The 19132-nt window shown below is 42.6% G+C and overlaps 1 protein-coding gene across 2 annotated transcripts in view; it reads right to left on the bottom strand.

Annotated features, from left to right (window-relative positions):
- Window positions 1-495: 495 nt before the first annotated feature.
- LOC109868895 (inactive dipeptidyl peptidase 10) overlaps window positions 496-19132 on the bottom strand; it is a 38951-nt gene continuing 20314 nt past the window's right edge. For both annotated transcript variants that reach the window (XM_031803954.1, XM_031803955.1), the window contains 15 exons: window positions 18968-19091; window positions 18610-18651; window positions 18376-18480; window positions 17973-18064; window positions 12454-12501; window positions 11388-11506; window positions 11240-11287; window positions 10933-11031; window positions 6457-6523; window positions 5962-6156; window positions 5804-5858; window positions 5556-5655; window positions 5404-5462; window positions 1744-1816; window positions 496-1601 (listed from right to left, as the gene is read on the bottom strand). In XM_031803954.1, the coding sequence (XP_031659814.1) occupies window positions 1378-1601; window positions 1744-1816; window positions 5404-5462; window positions 5556-5655; window positions 5804-5858; window positions 5962-6156; window positions 6457-6523; window positions 10933-11031; window positions 11240-11287; window positions 11388-11506; window positions 12454-12501; window positions 17973-18064; window positions 18376-18480; window positions 18610-18651; window positions 18968-19091 (1450 nt within the window). In that variant the 3' untranslated portion in view covers window positions 496-1377. The remainder of the gene's footprint in view (window positions 1602-1743; window positions 1817-5403; window positions 5463-5555; window positions 5656-5803; window positions 5859-5961; window positions 6157-6456; window positions 6524-10932; window positions 11032-11239; window positions 11288-11387; window positions 11507-12453; window positions 12502-17972; window positions 18065-18375; window positions 18481-18609; window positions 18652-18967; window positions 19092-19132) is intronic.

Raw genomic sequence — 19132 nt, 5'->3', positions numbered from 1 at the left:
ATGTAACCTGATTGGTCAGTTGAGACTCGTGTGTCTCTATCAATCGAAACGATTGGCTAAGGCAGACGGAAAACTGGAGTATGTTTGAGAACACGTTTCCGTTTCAGTCTGTCACACAATTTAAATTAATTGAGTCAGAGTAAAACCAAAGATGGTAGAGAAACTCCGTGGTAAAATTCATTCAAGTATGGTCAGGGGATGTTTCTGGACAGGACCATATAAACTCCAGGTGTAGATCTGAATTAATTGGATACATATAAGCAATATGGGGAAAATACACAGCCATATTCTTGCCAAATCTATGGGTTACGGCTGTTGGGGTCTAGGGAGGGTAGGGTAAAAGCACCTGGCACCAACGAGACAGTTGCAAGAAATTCTGCGTGACACAACAGACAGTTCACTATTTCAAACCTGGTACTTTGGCTGAGGCTCCACTTGTCCTCTCCAAAGCCGTCAGTGGATGGGGAGCTTTTCCAGGAAACTCACTAAACAATATTGCAAACAAGGACTTGATTCTTTATTGTAAGGGTTTAGTCAAACAAACAAAAAGGAAACATTTCAAGTCGGGCATTCAATTGCAAACAGACTACATGCAGTGCACCATGGATGTTCCATGGCTTTGATTGGGAGGTGTTGCAGTACACAATACAATGAACAACAAAGTATACATGACTATCAAATTAAATAAAGAAAAACATAACTAACTTCTGAAATAGATGTTCAAGAAATGTGCTTTTATATTTTGTTGGGTTTGCTCATTCTGATTGTATCCATCCAAAGTTACCAAATACAACTGTTGAAAAGAATCGTGCAAAAAGCATGGGAAATACAAAGTCTATAACATCTGCAAGATTGGATACATCTCAGAGTTTGCATGGTGAATGAATAGGCTTGTAAACATATAATGTATTTGGCACATTTTGAGTGACAGTAGGCCCCTTCTGTATATGCATTACATAACAGCATAACAGGCTGATTTGAACCAAATTAGGATCTGCAGGATAACAAAACCTAAACGAATAGTAAACCACTTTACTTCATGCAGCCATTACGACATGCATGTTTAGACTATTTTGTAAACATTATGTAGAATCAACATTAAGACCTGGCCACGGTCACTTCTTTGATAATGGATCAACACAATGTAAACAATCAGCGCAGACTCAATTCAAACAGCACAAACAAAATAAATGCTATATTCCCAAAGTTACTCATAAGTGGTACAGTAGGCTCAGCTGTGATCTGATATTCTTGGTCCATCTCCACTCCGGTGTTCTTGCTGTGGGAAGAGACTAGTGTCTAGTAGTAGTCTGACCTGGGGTAATGCATAGGAGAGTAGTCCTCACTTCTCAGTATGTCTCTTCAGTACCAGAGTACTTAGTCGTCCTCCTCATTCTCATCTGGCTCCTCTATGGAGGCCAGGAGGGGGTTATGTCTCAGGCAGGTCTGGAGGTAGTGCACCAGGGTCTGTTGAAAATGCTGGATGCTACGCTGCTCTCTCAGGGTGTGGCCCTCGTCTGGGTACAGCTGCAAGGAGTAGTTGGCCTCTACCTTCACCAGACGGCTCAGGAGCTCCGCACTGTGCTGGAAGTGAACCCGTGCTGCATGCCCAAAGCCAAACAAACACACGAGACACAATAACACAAATGATCAAGTAAGCAGGTCAGGTATTCATCAGTAGAATTTAATATTTCTGAAAAAACATGGACAAATGTAGATGTTAAAAGCAAAGCAAAGTCTCACCGTCTGCAGTCCCATGTAGTAAGAGGAAGTTCTCATCTTTAAGCTTGTGAACATCTTCCAATACAGAGGCCGTCTGAGGGGTCACAACAGAGACAGGAAGGACATTATAACATTACTCTGGACCCTGATCTCTCTTTTGACAAACATATCAAGACTGTTTCAAGGATAGCTTTTATCCATCTACGTAAACATTGCAAAAATCTGAAACGTTATGTCCAAAAATGATGCAGAAAAATGTATCCATGATTTTGTCACTTCTAGATTAGACTATTGCAATGTTCTACTTTCCGGCTACCCGGATAAAACACTAAATAAACTTCAGTTAGTACTAAACACGGCTGCTAGAATCTGTGACTAGAACCAAAAAATGTGATCATATTACTCCAGTGCTAGCCTCTCTACACTGGCTTCCTGTTAAGGCTAGGGCTGATTTCAAGGTTTTACTGCTAACCTACAAAGCATTACATGGGCTTGCTCCTACCCATCTCTCCGATTTGGTCCTGCCATACATACCTACATGTACGCTACGGTCCCAAGATGCAGGCATCCTTATTGTCCCTAGAATTTCTAAGCAAACAGTTGGAGGCAGGGCTTTCTCCTATAGAGCTTCATTTTTATGGAATCGTCTGCCTATCCATGTGAGAGACGCATACTCGGTCTCAACCTTTAAGTCTTTATTGAAGACTCATCTCTTCAGTAGGTCCTATGATTGAGTGTAGTCTGGCCTAGGGGTGTGAAGGAGAACGGAAAGGCACTGGAGCGATGAACCGCCCTTGCTGTCTCTGCTGTCTTATCCGGTTTCCTGTGTGAATTTAAGTATGCTCCCTCTAACTCTCTCTCTCTTTTCTCTCGAAGGACCTGAGCCCTAGGACCATGCCTCAGGACTACCTGGCCTGATGACTCCTTGCTGTCCCCAGTCCACCTGCTGTCCCGGGTCCACCTGCTGCTGCTCCAGTTTCAACTGTTCTGCCTGTGGCTATGGAACCCTGACCTGTTCACCGGGCATGCTACCTTATCCCGGACCTGCTGTTTTCAGCTCTCTCTCTCTACCGCACCTGCTGTCTCTAACTCTGAATGATCGGCTATGAAAAGCCAACTGACATTTACTCCTGAGGTGCTGACCTGTTGCACCCTCGACAACCACTGTGATTATTATTATTTGACCCTGCTGGTCATCTGTGAACGTTTGAACATCTTGGCCATGTACTGTTATAATCTTTACCCTTGCACAGCCAGAAGAGGACTGGCCACCCCTCCGGGCCTGGTTCCTCTCTAGGTTTCTGCCTTTCTAGGGAGTTTTTCCTAGCCACTGTGCTGCATTGCCTGATGTTTGGGGTTTTAGGCTGGGTTTCTGTACAACACTTTGTGACATCAGCTGATGTATAAAGGGCTTAATAAATACATTTGATTGATTGATTGATTGATTGAACAATTAATCAAATGGCCACCCGAACTACTTGCATTGACCCCCCCCCCCCCCCTTTGTTATTTTGTTATTTTGATTTATTTAAAAAGGCAAGTCAGTTTAGAACAAATTCTTATTTACAATGACAGACTACCCCGGCCAAACCCTAACCTGGACGACGCTGGGCAAATTGTGCACCACCCTATGGGACTCCCAATCACAGCAGTTTGTAATACAGCCTGGAATCGAACCAGGCTCTGTAGTGACGCCTCTAGCACTGAGATGCAGTACCTTAGACCGCTGCACCACTCAGGAGCCCCCAGCAGTGTAAAAACTTGGGAGTTTTTACACTGCTGATACTCGCTGTTTATGCATAGTCACTTTACCCCTACCTACATGTACAAATTACCTCGACTAACCTGTACGCCTGCACATTGACTCGGTACCTGTACCCCCTGTATATAGCCTCATTATTCTTCTTTTATTGTCACTTTTTATTTAGTAAATCTTTTCCTAACTCTATTTTCTTAAAACTGCATTGTTGGTTGGTCAACTACTTCTCTGATAGAGTTCAGTGTGTCAAGTCGGAGGGTCTGCTGTCCGGACCTCTGGCAGTCTCTATGGGGGTGCCACAGGGTTCAATTCTTGGACCGACTCTCTTCTCTGTATACATCAATGAGGTCGCTCTTGCTGCTGGTGAGTCCCTGATCCACCTCTACGCAGACGACACCATTCTGTATACTTCCGGCCCTTCTTTGGACACTGTGTTAACAACCCTCCAGGCAAGCTTCAATGCCATACAACTCTCCTTCCGTGGCCTCCAATTGCTCTTAAATACAAGTAAAACTAAATGCATGCTCTTCAACCGATCGCTACCTGCACCTACCCGCCTGTCCAACATCACTACTCTGGACGGCTCTGACTTAGAATACGTGGACAACTACAAATACTTAGGTGTCTGGTTAGACTGTAAACTCTCCTTCCAGACCCATATCAAACATCTCCAATCCAAAGTTAAATCTAGAATTGGCTTCCTATTTCGCAACAAAGCATCCTTCACTCATGCTGCCAAACATACCCTTGTAAAACTGACCATCCTACCAATCCTCGACTTTGGCGATGTCATTTACAAAATAGCCTCCAATACCCTACTCAACAAATTGGATGCAGTCTATCACAGTGCAATCCGTTTTATCACCAAAGCCCCATATACTACCCACCATTGCGACCTGTACGCTCTCGTTGGCTGGCCCTCGCTTCATACTCGTCGCCAAACCCACTGGCTCCATGTCATCTACAAGACCCTGCTAGGTAAAGTCCCCCCTTATCTCAGCTCGCTGGTCACCATAGCATCTTCCACCTGTAGCACACGCTCCAGCAGGTATATCTCTCTAGTCACCCCCAAGACCAATTCTTTCTTTGGCCGCCTCTCCTTCCAGTTCTCTGCTGCCAATGACTGGAACGAACTACAAAAATCTCTGAAACTGGAAACACTTATCTCCCTCACTAGCTTTAAGCACCAACTGTCAGAGCAGCTCACAGATTACTGCACCTGTACATAGCCCACCTATAATTTAGCCCAAACAACTACCTCTTTCCCAACTGTATTTAATTTTTATTTATTTATTTATTTTGCTCCTTTGCACCCCATTATTTTTTTATTTCTACTTTGCACATTCTTCCATTGCAAAACTACCATTCCAGTATTTTACTTGCTATATTGTATTTACTTTGCCATCATGGCCTTTTTTTGCCTTTACCTCCCTTCTCACCTCATTTGCTCACATTGTATATAGACTTGTTTATACTGCATTATTGACTGTATGTTTGTTTTTACTCCATGTGTAACTCTGTGTCGTTTTATCTGTCGAACTGCTTTGCTTTATCTTGGCCAGGTCGCAATTGTAAATGAGAACTTGTTCTCAACTTGCCTACCTGGTTAAATAAAGGTAAAATAAAAAATAAAAAAAATAAAAATTGTCACTTTTTATTTAGTAAATCTTTTCCTAACTCTATTTTCTTAAAACTGCATTGTTGGTTAAGGGTTTGTAAGTAAGGTTGTATCACATCCGGTCTTGATTGGAAGTCCCATAGGGCGGCGCAAAATTGGCCCAGCGCTGTCCAGGTTTGGCCGGGGTAGGCCGTCATTGTAAATAAGAATTTGTTCTGTACTGACTTGCCGAGTTAAATAAAGGTAAAATGTTATTTAATAAAAAGTAAGCATATTGGTGTTTGTGGGTAAAGATGATCCTCACCAAGTATGTGTGCTCCTCCTTAGCTGGGGGACCTAGATACCTCTCTGAAAAGGCAGCATCTATAAATGGTAGAACAAGTGTGCTAAGAATTAATGGCTGTTCTGTGCTAGTAGGTTTGACACTATTGTAATGATGATATGGTCTTCACTCACTGTAGAGTTTGAAGTCTGTTATGGGAGCAACAGCGACTGCACATTTAAACAGCTGGTCAGATGCAGCTAGCATCTTGAGGGATAAATAACCACCAAATGCCTGTAGAGAATAACATGAGCAACATAAAACAAAAATACTTATGATTTATGCTTTTGCAACATTATGTACATTACATGGAACCGATGTGTGCACTTGGTCAGATGACCAGATAACATTGTTTCAATGTTTTCTTAGTAAACAAAGTAACCTTGCCATACAGGGCAATCCGCCGATCATCAATGTAAGGCAATTGCATCAACCACCTGTGGGGGGCCAAACAAACAACATCATAGTTAATATGTACATTATGTAACCATTTTTAGTATATATAATCAAGGCCCATAACATTGTAGGTTGGTAACTAACTCCACGACTCCTAGTTGATCTTTGACTCTGAGGGAGCTGAGCTTGCGGGGATCCACACTGCTGATCTTCTGCCCCCAGCCGACGCCACTCCTTCCATCCACCCAGGCTAAGGCCACGTCATGAGTACTAGCAAGCACCTCAGGCCATCCCATAGCAAACTCCTCCGTCACCGACTGACTGCCTGGAACTCCATCCCTGCGTGACAACAAGAGGAACAGGGTGAGCTAGTTTGGACAAAAATGTCAATTTGGAAGGACTGAGCAAAGGGCAGGGGTTAGAGATTGTAAATGGGATGTGGAAGCCAAACAAGTCAATTAGTGGTTTAGCCTGTTGGTCAACAATGGGGAAATCAATGTCTGTTCAAATTTATGTAATAGGCCGCAAAACTGTAAAAGTGAATCGTTGATATTGGCTCATGTTATGAGGCTTAATACAATTCCATTAGCATGTTATAACACCATTGATGAGCTTAATTTATAATGCATACTAACTTACACAATGATGAGGAGAGGGAGCAGCTTGGCCTCATACCTCTGGGGCATAGACAGCTTCAGGTGCAGATCTAAATGAAAACAGACAAAGGTGGGCCCACACTCAGTCTCAGCTGAGATATACAATATATACATACGCTACCGTTCAACAGCTTGGGGTCACTTAGAAATGTCCTTGTTTTTGAAAGAAAATCACATTTTTTTCCCATTAAAATAACATCAAGTTGATCAGAAATACCGTGTAGACAATGTTAATGTTGTAAATGACTATTGTAGCTGGAAACTATCTACCAAGGCAATCAGAGGCCATTATCAGAAACCATCACTCCTGTGTTCTAATGGCATGTTGTGTTAGCTAATCCAAGTTTATAATTTTAAAAGGCTAATTGATCATCAGAAAACTCTTTTGCAATTATGTTAGCACAGCTGAAAACTGTTGTCCTGATTTAAAGAAGCAATAAACCTGGCCTGCTTTAGACTAGTTGAGTATCTGTATCATCAGCATTTGTGGGTTCAATTACAGGCTCAAAATGGCCAGAAACAAAGCACTTTCTTCTGAAACTCGTCAGTCTATTCTTGTTCTGATAAATGAAGGCTATTCCATGCGAGAAATTGCCAAGAAACTGAAGATGTCGTACAACGCTATGTACTACTCCCTTCACAGAACAGCGCAAACTGGCGCTGTAAATATTGTAGAACAGAAAGAGGAGTGGGAGGCCCCGATGCACAACTGAGCATGAGGACAAGTGTCTAATTTGAGAAACAGAAACCTCACAAGTCCTCAACTGGCAGCTTCCTGAAATAGTACCCTGAATAGTCTGGGTAGCCAGTTTGACTAGATGTTCAGGAGTCTTATGGCTTGGGGGTAGAAGGTGTTAAGAAGCCTCTTGGACCTAGACTTGGCGCTCCGGTTCCGCTTGCCGTGTGGTAGCAGAGACGACAGTCTATGACTAGGGTGGCTGGAGTGTTTGACAATTTTCAGGACCTTCCTCTGATACCGCCTGGTATAGAGGTCCAGGATGGCAGGAAGCTTGGCACCAGTGATGTACTGGGCGGTTCGCACTACCCTCTGTAGTGCCTTGCGGTTGGAGGCCGAGCAGTTGCCATACCAGGCAGTGATGCAACCAGCTCTCGATGGTGCAGCTGTAGAACCTTATGTGGATCTGAGGACCCATGCCAAATATTTTCAGTCTCCTGAGGGGGAATAGGTTTTGTCGTGCCCGATTCACGACTGTCATGGTGTGCTTGGACCATGTTAGTTTGTTGGTGATGTGGACACCAATGTGTGGACAACCTGCTCCACTGCAGCCCCATCGATGAGAATGGGGGCATGCTTGGTCCTCTTTTTTCTGTAGTCCACACTCATCTCCTTTGTCTTGATCACGTTGAGGGGTAGGTTGTTATCCTGGCACCACACGGCCAGGTCTCTGACCTCCTCCCTATTGGCTGTCTCATGTTGTCGGTGATCAGGCCAACAACTGTTGTGTCATCGGCAAATTCAGGAAGTCCAGAATCCAGTTGCAGAGGGTGGTGTTAAGCCCCAGGGTCCTTAGCTTATTGATGAGCTTTGAGGCCACTATGGTGTTGAATGCTGAGCTGTAGTCAATTAATAGCATTCTCACTGTCACGGGCGTCGTCGTGGAAATGACCGGACCAAGATGCAGCGGGGTGAGCATACATTTTCCTTTATTTATGTAAATGTCGCCCACAAAACAAGAAACAAAGAAACGACCGTGAAGCTTACTAGGGCTATAGTGCCACTAACAAAGATAACTACCCACAAAATACTACGGGGAAAAGGCTGCCTAAGTATGATTCCCAATCAGAGACATCGATAGACAGCTGCCCCTGATTGAGAACCATACCTGGCCAAAACATAGAAACAGAAAAAATTGAAATAAAGAAACTAGAATGCCCACCCTAGTCACACCCTGGCCTACCCAAAATAGAGAATAAAAGCCTCTCTATGGCTAGGGCGTGAGGCCGCAAAACCTGACTTTAAAGGTGGAGTGTCCTGGTGGGCATCTCCATTCCTGCGGTGGCTCTGGTGCAGGACATAGACCCCCTCTGCCTCTAGCTCCCACCACTTTGGTGGCACCTATGGTGCGAGGACCCTAGTCGCTGGGGACCCTCATTGCGTTGTAATTGTAATCCATGGTTTCTGTTTGGGGTATGTACTGTATGTACGGTCACTGTGGGGACGACGTCATCGATGCATTTATTGATGAAGTCAATGACAGATGTGGTGTACTCCTCAATGCCATTGGAGGAATCCCGGAACATATTCCAGTCTGTGCTAGCAAAACAGTCCTGTAGCTTAGCATCTGCTTCATCTGACCACTTCTTTATTGATCCCGTCACCGGTGCTTCCTGCTTTAATTTTTGCTTGTAAACCGGAATTGGGGGAATAGATTTATGGTCAGATTTGCCAAATGGAGGACGAGGGAGAGCTTTGTATGCGTCTGTGTGTGGAGTATAGGTTGTCCAGAGTTCTTTTCCCTCTGGTTGCACATTTAACATGTGGTGGTATGAAAACAGCTACAAAGAATATAGATGAAAACTCTCTTGGTAGGTAATGTCGTCTGCAGCTTATCCTGAGAAACTCTACCTCAGGCGAGCAATGGCTCAAGACTTCCTTAGATATCGTGCACCAGCTGTTGTTTACAAAAATACATAGACTGGTCTTACCAGACGACGCTGTTCTATCCTGCCTGTACATCATATAATCAGCCAGCTGTATGAGTCACGCTTCCCCATCTGGCAGTCCGACGAACTAATCTGGGTTTGGCGAGTGCCAGGAGAACGCTATCTGCCCCAATACTTAGTGCCAAATATAAAACTGGGTGGAGGAGGAATAACGGTCTGTGGTTGTTTTTCATGGTTCGGGCTAGGCCCCTTAGTTTCAGTGAAGGGAAATCTTAACGCTACAGAATTCAATGAGATTCTAGACAAATCTGTGTTTCCAACTTTGTGGCAACAGTTTGGGGAAGCCCTTTCCTGTTTCAGCATGACAATGTCCCTGTGCACAAAGAGCGGTCCATACACAAATGGTTTGTCGAGATCAGTGTGGAAAAACTTGATTGGCATTCACAAAGCCCTGACTTCAGCCTCATTGAACATCTTTGGGATGAAATGGAATGCCGACTGCGAGCCGTGCCTAATCGCCCAACATCCGTGCCCAAACTCACTAATGCTCTTGGTGGCTGAATGGAAGCAAGTCCCCGCAGCAATGTTCCAACATCTAGTAAAAGCCTTCCCAGATGAGTGGAGGCTGTTATAGCAGCAAAGGGGGGGATCAACTCAATATTAATGCCCATGATTTTGGAATGAGATGTTTGACGAACAGGTGTCCACATACTTTTGGTCAAGTAGTGTATAGAGAGAGATATGTTCAAACTTCATCTAATAGCCAGGGTGTTTATTTGCTTCAATCACTGAACACAACTGGTGCTTTTTAGAGACAGGCTTCTATTTGAGCCAGGCGTCTGTTTCCTTAATGCACAAATCTTTTGCTAAGTAAAAGGTTGAAAAGACTACCGCACTGTTTACTGTGACCAGTGTGACCAGTATAAACATCAGAACAAACCCATAGCAGTCGCTATTCACCCCCGATTTCATGTTTCCGCACCACACTTTCACTTGTTGCACCTTGTCATGCCTTGTACCTCGTGTAGTTGCAGCAAGATCACAGCAGATAGACTTCAGAATTCAATGCTTGTCCTGGTCCCCAGGATGTCAGGAGATGCCTTCAATACCATCCACTAGGGGCACGTGAGTACGTATTCCTTGATTTTTAACCATCAAATTATTTTCTGTTTTGACAACATGAACCCTTACCTACTTTCACTTCACCCATAGACATTTATTCCCACACTGCTGTTTCATCCATGGCAATGATGTTGCTCTCCTTTATCTTCTTTTGTAAAAAAAAAATTATGGTGCTCGTCAACAATTCATTTAGACGCAGCGTTTATTTGCTGAAATGCGTGCTGATGCCTGACAATCAAAAGGGACAGGCTGCTATTCAAGACTCAAGAATTTAATTGAAGTTTTACGGTACACTGTAGCAGAGCTCATCAGTATTCTCCCCCTGAAATCTGTGTGCGCTAAACTAAAGCACTAGTAAATGAACTCCCCCGAGTCATGTGCGTCATTGTAACAATGAGTTAGTTCATTGAGTATGTGTACAGTGCACACACCAACACACACACAAAAAGCACACACATACACACACACCTCCCCGGAGAGCATGAATCAGGCACTCGCTCCCATGGAGCCCTAATCAGCTAATTAAAGAAAGTATTTTCTTCATGGGCATGCTTCTATATTTGGCTTGTTATTTAGAGGCCTGATATAACTGGAACTAGTCTGTTCTGTGACCATTTGAACCCAAAACAGTCTCTGTTTTGTTATGTTAGTTAATATGAATGATCATTTTAGACTCTGTGACTATGGGCCCAGAGTGATATCACACGCTTACCATGGTTGTCTGCTGTGAGGGTCTTGAAGACAGTCTCTGGGAGTCTCTTCCCATATAGGGCCTCAGAGAGTGGTGTGTTGTCCTCCAGAACTATGTATACTAAAGGAGATCATACAAACATATATTGACATTTATACAGCCTATTCACAGCTACTCCCCCTACCCATTTTCTGAAACTGCTTTAAAAATTGTTCACTACCGGTTATGTTTGTTTGTACATACTGCTCTCTACTGGCCACTGTCAAAAGTGTCTGATGGTAGAAAAAGTGGAGCAGGCTAGTCAGAGAAACCAGACTGTATAACTCACTGGAGGGGTCCTTAGTGCTGTGAACTGTCACCTTGGGGACTCCGGGGCCTGGAGAAACAATGATCAAAGACAATGAAAAGGAAAACATATATATTTGATTATCCTTGATTCAAGCAGGAGGATGTGCTTGTGTGTGTGGGGCACCTACCAAGACAATAAAGTGTGAAATATGTCTGATTGGGGCTGAACTCTGCTTTGAAAAAGCTGCAACCATCTAGAAGGTAGCAGGTCAGACACTGGCGTTGAAAGATCCCTTTGAGGTCCACACTGAGAGAGAGGAAGACAACAGAGTGACCAAATACCTTAAAGAACTAATGGATCTGAAACTATTCAGCTGTCCCAATCAATATCTTATTAAGATTGTAAATTACACCTTAATTAAACAATAATACATTGATAGAAATGCTAAAATGAATTACTGAGTTGACTTCTCAAACAAGAATACGACTGACTTCTCAAACAATAATACAACTCTTCCAAGGTTGAAAATAAGGGTACAAGGGTACAAAAAAAGAATGCATACACCTTCCCCAGAAAACCCACTTTAAAACCACACCTTTCTCTCCCTCTGCTCTATCCTCTAGCGAGGCCCAAAGCAGAGTAATAAAAAAACTATATATAACATATAAGGTGAATGAACCTGGGGAGCTGAGCACATTAATCACAGGTTGTGGATCAGTCTTTATGCCTGCGTCCCAAATGGCACCCTATTCCCGATACAGCGCACTACTTTTGACCAAGGCCCATTAGGACTCTGGTCCAAAGTAGTGCACTGTATAGGTAATAAGGAGCCATTTGGGACGCATTCTCTACCACAGCACTGAGTTGGCTTGGTCCCCTCTCTGATAAATGTGTTAGGTGGGCAGTCTGCCTAAAGCGCACTGGAGAGGAATGGCTTCAGCTGCTGAGCTATATAACCCTTCAGCTCACACCTCACTTCTCTGACCATCCACCTTCTCATGAAACCCAAAAGCTGTTGAGCCACCATTGCTTTGACTTGAATTTCATGCAACTAGTTTTGTTTCGTTGGCTACCAAACTAATATCTTTGTCTTAAAAATCGGAAATTACATTCCGTAAAACAAGGGTATGTTTTAATAACTAAAAAGTCTGGTTTTGGGATATAAAGCCAATTTGACTTCATCAGTCAAAGCCAGCACGCCTTCAAAGGAGGAAATTCGGGATCAAATAGTTTTTGACAGGGGATGGCCTCACCTGTACAGATGTCTGCTCTGTCTGGATTCTTCTGTGCTGAGGAAGTAGCTGCAAACGGAGAAGACATAGTGATGCAGTCAATAGGAAACAGTCAATCAATATGTTAGTCCATTTGGTATTTATGATTTACACGCTTCACTCAACAAATTCATGGTATCAGTTGATTTGCAGACACTCTCAATAAGGGTGAATTACAGAACATGCCCAGTGATTTGAGTCTCACTTTGACTCCATTGTCTATACAGTGGAATGTACAGTATATGAATGCTGTGCAGTATGAGTGTCTTGCTTGGAGGCAAACAGCCATGCCAGCCACCACATGGGCAATTCCCAGCTAGCACATTTGGTTCCTTGGAAGTTATTGGAAGGTATGTTTTTGGTTTCACATTGGTTGTGGGAACAAAGCCATGAGTTTCCTGACTGGTAAAACTGAACGTTTTGTAAACGTTTTGAAAACAGAAGTGATCATTTCTCCTGTTCTGGGAACATATATTTTTAGGTTGCAGGGAGGTTCTAAGAACATTTTACTCTGGTTCCCTTAAAGTTTTCCTATATGTTATTTGGTGGCTTCCAAAATACTTCCGTAAAACTTTCACTGAATATTTCAATAAGACTTTTAATAACACTTCTACCTTATTTTGAATACAATTTTCTGAATCCTCAAGCACACATAATTCCTCTCTTTCTTTCTTTCTTTCTTTCTTTCTTTCTTTCTTTCTTTCTTTCTTTCTTTCTTTCTTTCTTTCTTTCTTTCTTTCTTTCTTTCTTTCTTTCTTTCTTTCTTTCTTTCTTTCTTTCTCTCTCGGAGGACCTGAGCCCTAGGACTATGCCTCAGCACTACCTGGCCTGATGACTCCTTGCTGTCCCCAGTCCACCTGGTCGTGCTGCTGCTCCAGTTTAAACTATTCTGCCTGCGGCTATGGAACCCTGACCTGTTCACCGGACGTGCTACCTGTCCCAGACCTGCTGTTTTCAGCTCTCTAGAGACAGCAGGAGCGGTAGAGATACTCTGTATGATCGGCTATGAAAAGCCAACTGACATTTACTCCTGAGGTGCTGACCTGTTGCACCCTCGACCACCACTGTGATTATTATTTGACCCTGCTGGTCATCTATGAACATTTGAACATCTTGGCAATGCTCTGTTGTAATCTCAACCCAGCACCGCCAGAAGAGGACTGACATAGCCTGGTTCCTCTCTAGGTTTCTTCCTAGGTTCTGGCCTTTCTAGGGATATTTTGCTAGCCACCGTGCTTCTACACCTGCATTGCTTACTGTTTGGGGTTTTCGGCTGGGTTTCTGTACAGCACTTTGTGACATCAGCTGATGTAAGAAGGGCTTTATAAATACATTTGATTGATTGACATAGAAATACATTTCCTTAGGCATTAATCATGCAAATACATTAATTTTTTTATTGTGACATGGCATTTGTGAAATTTGAACCTATGCTCTTCTGTTCTCTATCCATGGAATTAGTCCCCTGTGTTACCAGAATGTTTTTTACACATACAAAGCTGTTAATTTTTGTCTATTCAAACAAACCCCATTTCAAAGGAAACAAGCACTCATTAAGATCAGGTGTGGCCAATTAGTGGGCGTGGCCAACACACTTAAGATAGAATTTTGTTGATGCTGAGAATGGAATGTATGTTTTTAAATAACATTCTTAGAACGTTGTTACTCTGAATGTTACTAAAGTATTCTTGTGTTTTTTATGGAAAGTTTTCTTCATGTTATGAGAATGGAATGTTTTGTTAATAAATGTGAATGAATATATATATGTATATATATATATATTTTTTTTTTTTACATTCCCAGAATGTATAACGTTCTCGGGAACAATTTGAGAACATGACTTTAAAAGAACCGTTCGGAAATCTGTAGGAAACGTTATGCTGAAATACTGAAATTCCCACAGAAGAATGTTGTTTCTTAACGTTCCATTAACTATTTGAGAACATTCCCAATGTCAAACCAGTTGGAGAACGTTCGTAGAACATTACCAAAATTGAAATTAAATGTAATCATGTTTGAACTTTTAAGAAACATTCTGTTAAAGTAAATGAAATACCAAAATCTCAAGTTCATTAAATGTGCAGAAAATGTTTTACAGCCAAGCAATTCCCAGAAAGTTGTGGGAAGGTTGTATGCTAAACAACCATAGGACAACCACGCTCTCACCAAGCTCTAAGAAACAAATGGTTCTCAGAACGTTATGTGCTAGCTGGGTTGGGACTTTGTGCAACCATCTGGCTACACCTTCCGGTTCCCATCATGCTCAATGAGGATGATGCTAGCACACACACACGCACACACACTACACCTCAATTTGTCTAAGCATGAAGGACTTGTGCCCCGAGCCTGGTACTGACAGAATAAAACAGTGGACTCGGTCGAAGACCATCTAATACTGTCTTGTTCAGTTTCAGCTGACTTGATCTGAGCGAAAACAAAGCCAGATCTGTTTTAAGTGAATACTACATGTTCTCTTTAACTTAGATCCATGAACTTTTAGGGATCATGGGCTAGTTCTTTAAAATTGCAATAATACCAGTATGTGTTTTTCTGTCCTAATCATCGTTCTACAACTGTAGCCTACTTGCAGGTTTGGGTAAGTTACTTTCTAAATATAATCTATTACAGTCACTAGTTAGTTACCTGAACAACATTTTTATCAGTGATGTAACTTTTGGATTACCAAAAGTCAGTAACGTAATCTGATTACTTTCAGTTACTTTGGATTATTTTCCCCTTAAGAGGCATTAGAAGAAGACAAAAAGGATCTATCAAACACATTTAGTGTTTTATAGACTCGCTGACCACAATGCTGAATTGAATGTCATTGAGAAAACAGAAAAGTGTCATAACATATTTTTTTTAGCAAACATCCTTTCTAAATTTAAAAGTAATCCAAGTAATCATCTAGTTTTTCAAAAGCATATGTAATCTCATAAAAATATGTTTGCTTGTAATGATTAGTTACATAAAAAAATAACTAACAACATGTAATCAGTTACTCCCCAACCCTGCCTACTTCTCACTTCTAATCATGCAAAGCAAATAAATATAAGCCCATATCGTTTTAATGATAATTTCTCAGAATGGAATACTTTGCTCCAGCATTTAACTATGCCTGTATAAAATGTTAAATAGATGTGGGTTGATTCTAGCATCAAATTGCAGAGGCTCTCACATACAGCTGAAGTCGGAAGTTTACATACACTTAGGTTGGAGTCATTCAAACCCCTTTTTCAACCACTCCACAAATTTCTTGTTAAGAAACTATAGTTTTGGCCAATCGGTTAGGACATCTACTTTGTGCATGACACAATACATTTTTCTAACAATTGTTTACAGACAGATTATTTCACTTGTAATTCACTGTATCACAATTGCAGTGGGTCAGAAGTTTACATACACTAAGTTGACTGTGGCTTGGAAAATTCCAGAAAATGATGTCATGCTTTTGAAGCTTCTATTAGGCTAATTGACATCATTTCAGTCATTTGGAGATGTACCTGTGGATGTATTTCAAGGCCTACCTTCAAACTCAATGCCTCTTTGTTTGACATCATGGGAAAATAAAATGAAATCAGCCAAGACCTTAGAAAAATAATTGTAGACCTCCACAAGTCTGTTTCATCCTTGGGAGCAATTTCCAAACGCCTGAAGGTACCACGTTCATCTGTACAAACATTTGTACGCAAGTATAAACACCATGGGACCACGCAGCCATCATACCGCTCAGGAAGGAGACGTGTTCTGTCTCCTAGAGATGAATGCACTTTGGAGCGAAAAGTGCAAATCAATCCCAGATCAACAGCAAAGGACCCTGTGAAGATGCTGGAAGAAACAGGTACAAAAGTATCTATATCCACAGTAAAACGAGTCCTATGTAGACTTAATCTGAAAGGCCGCTCAGCAAGGAAGAAGCCACTGCTCCAAAACTGCCATAAAAAAAAGCCAGACTACAGTTAGCAACTGCACATGGAGACTAAGATCGTACTTTTTGGAGAAATGTTTTGAAACAAAAAAATTATGTTTTGGCAATAATGACCATCGTTATTTTTGGCGGGAAAAGGGGGAGGCTTGCAACCAGAAGAACACAATCCCAACCGTGAAGCATGGGGGGAGGAAGCATCATGTTGTGGGGGTGCTTTGCTGCAGGAGGGACTGGTGCACTTCACAAAATAAATGGCATCATGAGGGAGTAAAATTATGTTTATATATTGAAGCAACATCTCAAGACGTCAGTCAGGAAGTCAAAGCAGTGTCTCCTGACCCCTCCTGTCTCAGCCTCCAGTATTTATGCTGCAGTAGTTTATGTGTCGGGGGGCTGGGGTCAGTTTGTTATATCTGGAGTACTTCTCCTGTCCTATTCGGTGTCCTGTGTGAATCTAAGTGTGCGTTCTCTAATTCTCTCCTTCTCTCTCTCGGAGGACCTGAGCCCTAGGACCATGCCCCAGGATTACCTGACATGATGACTCCTTGCTGTCCCCAGTCCACCTGGCCGTGCTGCTGCTCCAGACCTGAGCCCTAGGACCATGCCCCAGGACTACCTGACATGATGACTCCTTGCTGTCCCCAGTCCATCTGACCGTGCTGCTGCTCCAGTTTCAACTGTTCTGCCTTATTATTATACGACCATGCTGGTCATTTATGAACATTTGAACATCTTGGCCATGTTCTGTTATAATCTCCACCCGGCACAGCCAGAAGAGGACTGGCCACCCCACATAGCCTGGTTCCTCTCTAGGTTTCTTCCTAGGTTTTGGCCTTTCTAGGGAGTTTTTCCTAGCCACCGTGCTTCTACACCTGCATTGCTTGCTGTTTGGGGTTTTAGGCTGGGTTTCTGTACAGCACTTTGAGATATCAGCTGATGTACGAAGGGCTATATAAATACATTTGATTTGATTTGATTTGAAAGCTTGGTCGCAAATGGGTCTTCCAAATGGACAATGACCCCAAGCATACTTACAAAGTTGTGGCAAAATGGCTTAAGGACAACAAAGTCAAGGTGTTGGAGTGGCCATCACAAAGTCCTGACCTCAATCCCAAAGAACATTTGTGAGCAGAACTGAAAAAGCGTGTGCGAGCACGGATGTCTACAAACCTGACTCGGTTACACCAGCTCTGTTAGGAGGAATGGGCCAAAATTCACCCAACTAATTGTGGGAAGCTTGTGGAAGGCTACCCGAAACGTTTGACCCAAGTTAAACAATTTAAAGGCAATGCTACCAAATACTAATTGAGTGTATGTAAACTTCTGACCCACTGGGAATATGATGAAAGAAATAGAAGATGAAATAAATAATTCTCTCTACTATTATTCTGACATTTCACATTCTTAAAATAAAGTGGTGATCCTAACTGACCTAAGACAAGGAATTTTTACTCGGATTAAATGCCAGGAATTGTGGAAAAACCGAGTTACATTTTTTTGCACTAAGGTGTATGTAAACTTCTGACTGTACATGTTATGCTATGTAGCATCACACACAGGGGCTCTCACATACATTTTCCCGTTGTCCTCGTCCAGGGCACACAGCACAGTGACATCCCAGTTCCCGGACGTCAGAAAGCGAGGAGGGACAGAGGGGATGGCAGGCTGTGTCACATTGGAGGAGAGAGAAAGAGAGGGGGATGAATACAGAAACAGACAGACTGCCAGTGGAGAGGAGATGCCGAGAATAACATTGTCAGCGGAATGTAGAGTCATTCAGACACACACAATTCAGATACACAGTCACATATACCTAAAATAATCACTGCCTAGACAAGACTTCAGTCCTCTGCTATTAAAATCTGTATAATCACATACTGTTGTATGTCACCCTGTTGAAGGCTTAACAAGCAGTCTGACGTTAAACCAGTGGAGGATGACACAGAGGTGTTAAACTTTATTGCCCTCACACTGACCTGCGCAGGGAGACTGGCAATGTGGCGGAACTCCCCTCGGGCACCCTGCTTGGCTGGCAGTGTCAAATAAAACCAAGAGCCATCGGATGAAAACAATGGCACCTCCTGTTGGACAAATGAGTCAGGCATGGTCAACAATAACAATCCAGGAAATGTCACAAATGGGTCGATTGAGACTGTATCAGCGTACCAGTTTCAATGAGTAGCAGATTTTGGGAAATGAGTGACGCCTACCTGTCGTTGATTTTGCATTAAGTCCATGACCATAGTGTGTTTCTGTGGAATTAAAACAGAGATACAAAATAAAGAAAATGTATCAACATAATTAAGCAGCCAAGGTTAATATTGTAATCAATCCATAAGGTCTGGTTGGAGAGAGATGGCAGAGAAATGCTGCAGCGTGTCATTGGAAATTCATCACAGGAAGTATAATTGACCTTATTTAAGCTGGAAGGAAGAGATATGGTGGCTTAAGAAAATCAATCCAAACCCCCCAGTGTGTAAAGGAGATGAAAATGCTATAAAAGTAATGCATGGCAGCAGAGCGAGGAGACCCTATTGAATTACTGTGAAATAACCTTTGACCTCTCACCTCTGAACATGCCCCTGTGGTAGCCTCACACACACAGAGCTCTGATTGGTTCTGGGCCCGGTTCAACCAACGCACCACCAGACGAGTGCTGCTGATCCACTTCACCATGGAGATGTAGCTGTCTCTAGGGAGACATTTGAAGAAAAAAAATACAAGAAAAGAACG

This window comes from Oncorhynchus kisutch, linkage group LG24 (assembly GCF_002021735.2).
Source record: "Oncorhynchus kisutch isolate 150728-3 linkage group LG24, Okis_V2, whole genome shotgun sequence".
NCBI classification, from domain to species: Eukaryota; Metazoa; Chordata; class Actinopteri; order Salmoniformes; family Salmonidae; genus Oncorhynchus; species Oncorhynchus kisutch.
Note: the sequence above shows the minus strand (reverse complement) of the source record. Positions and strands in the feature narration are given on the sequence as shown.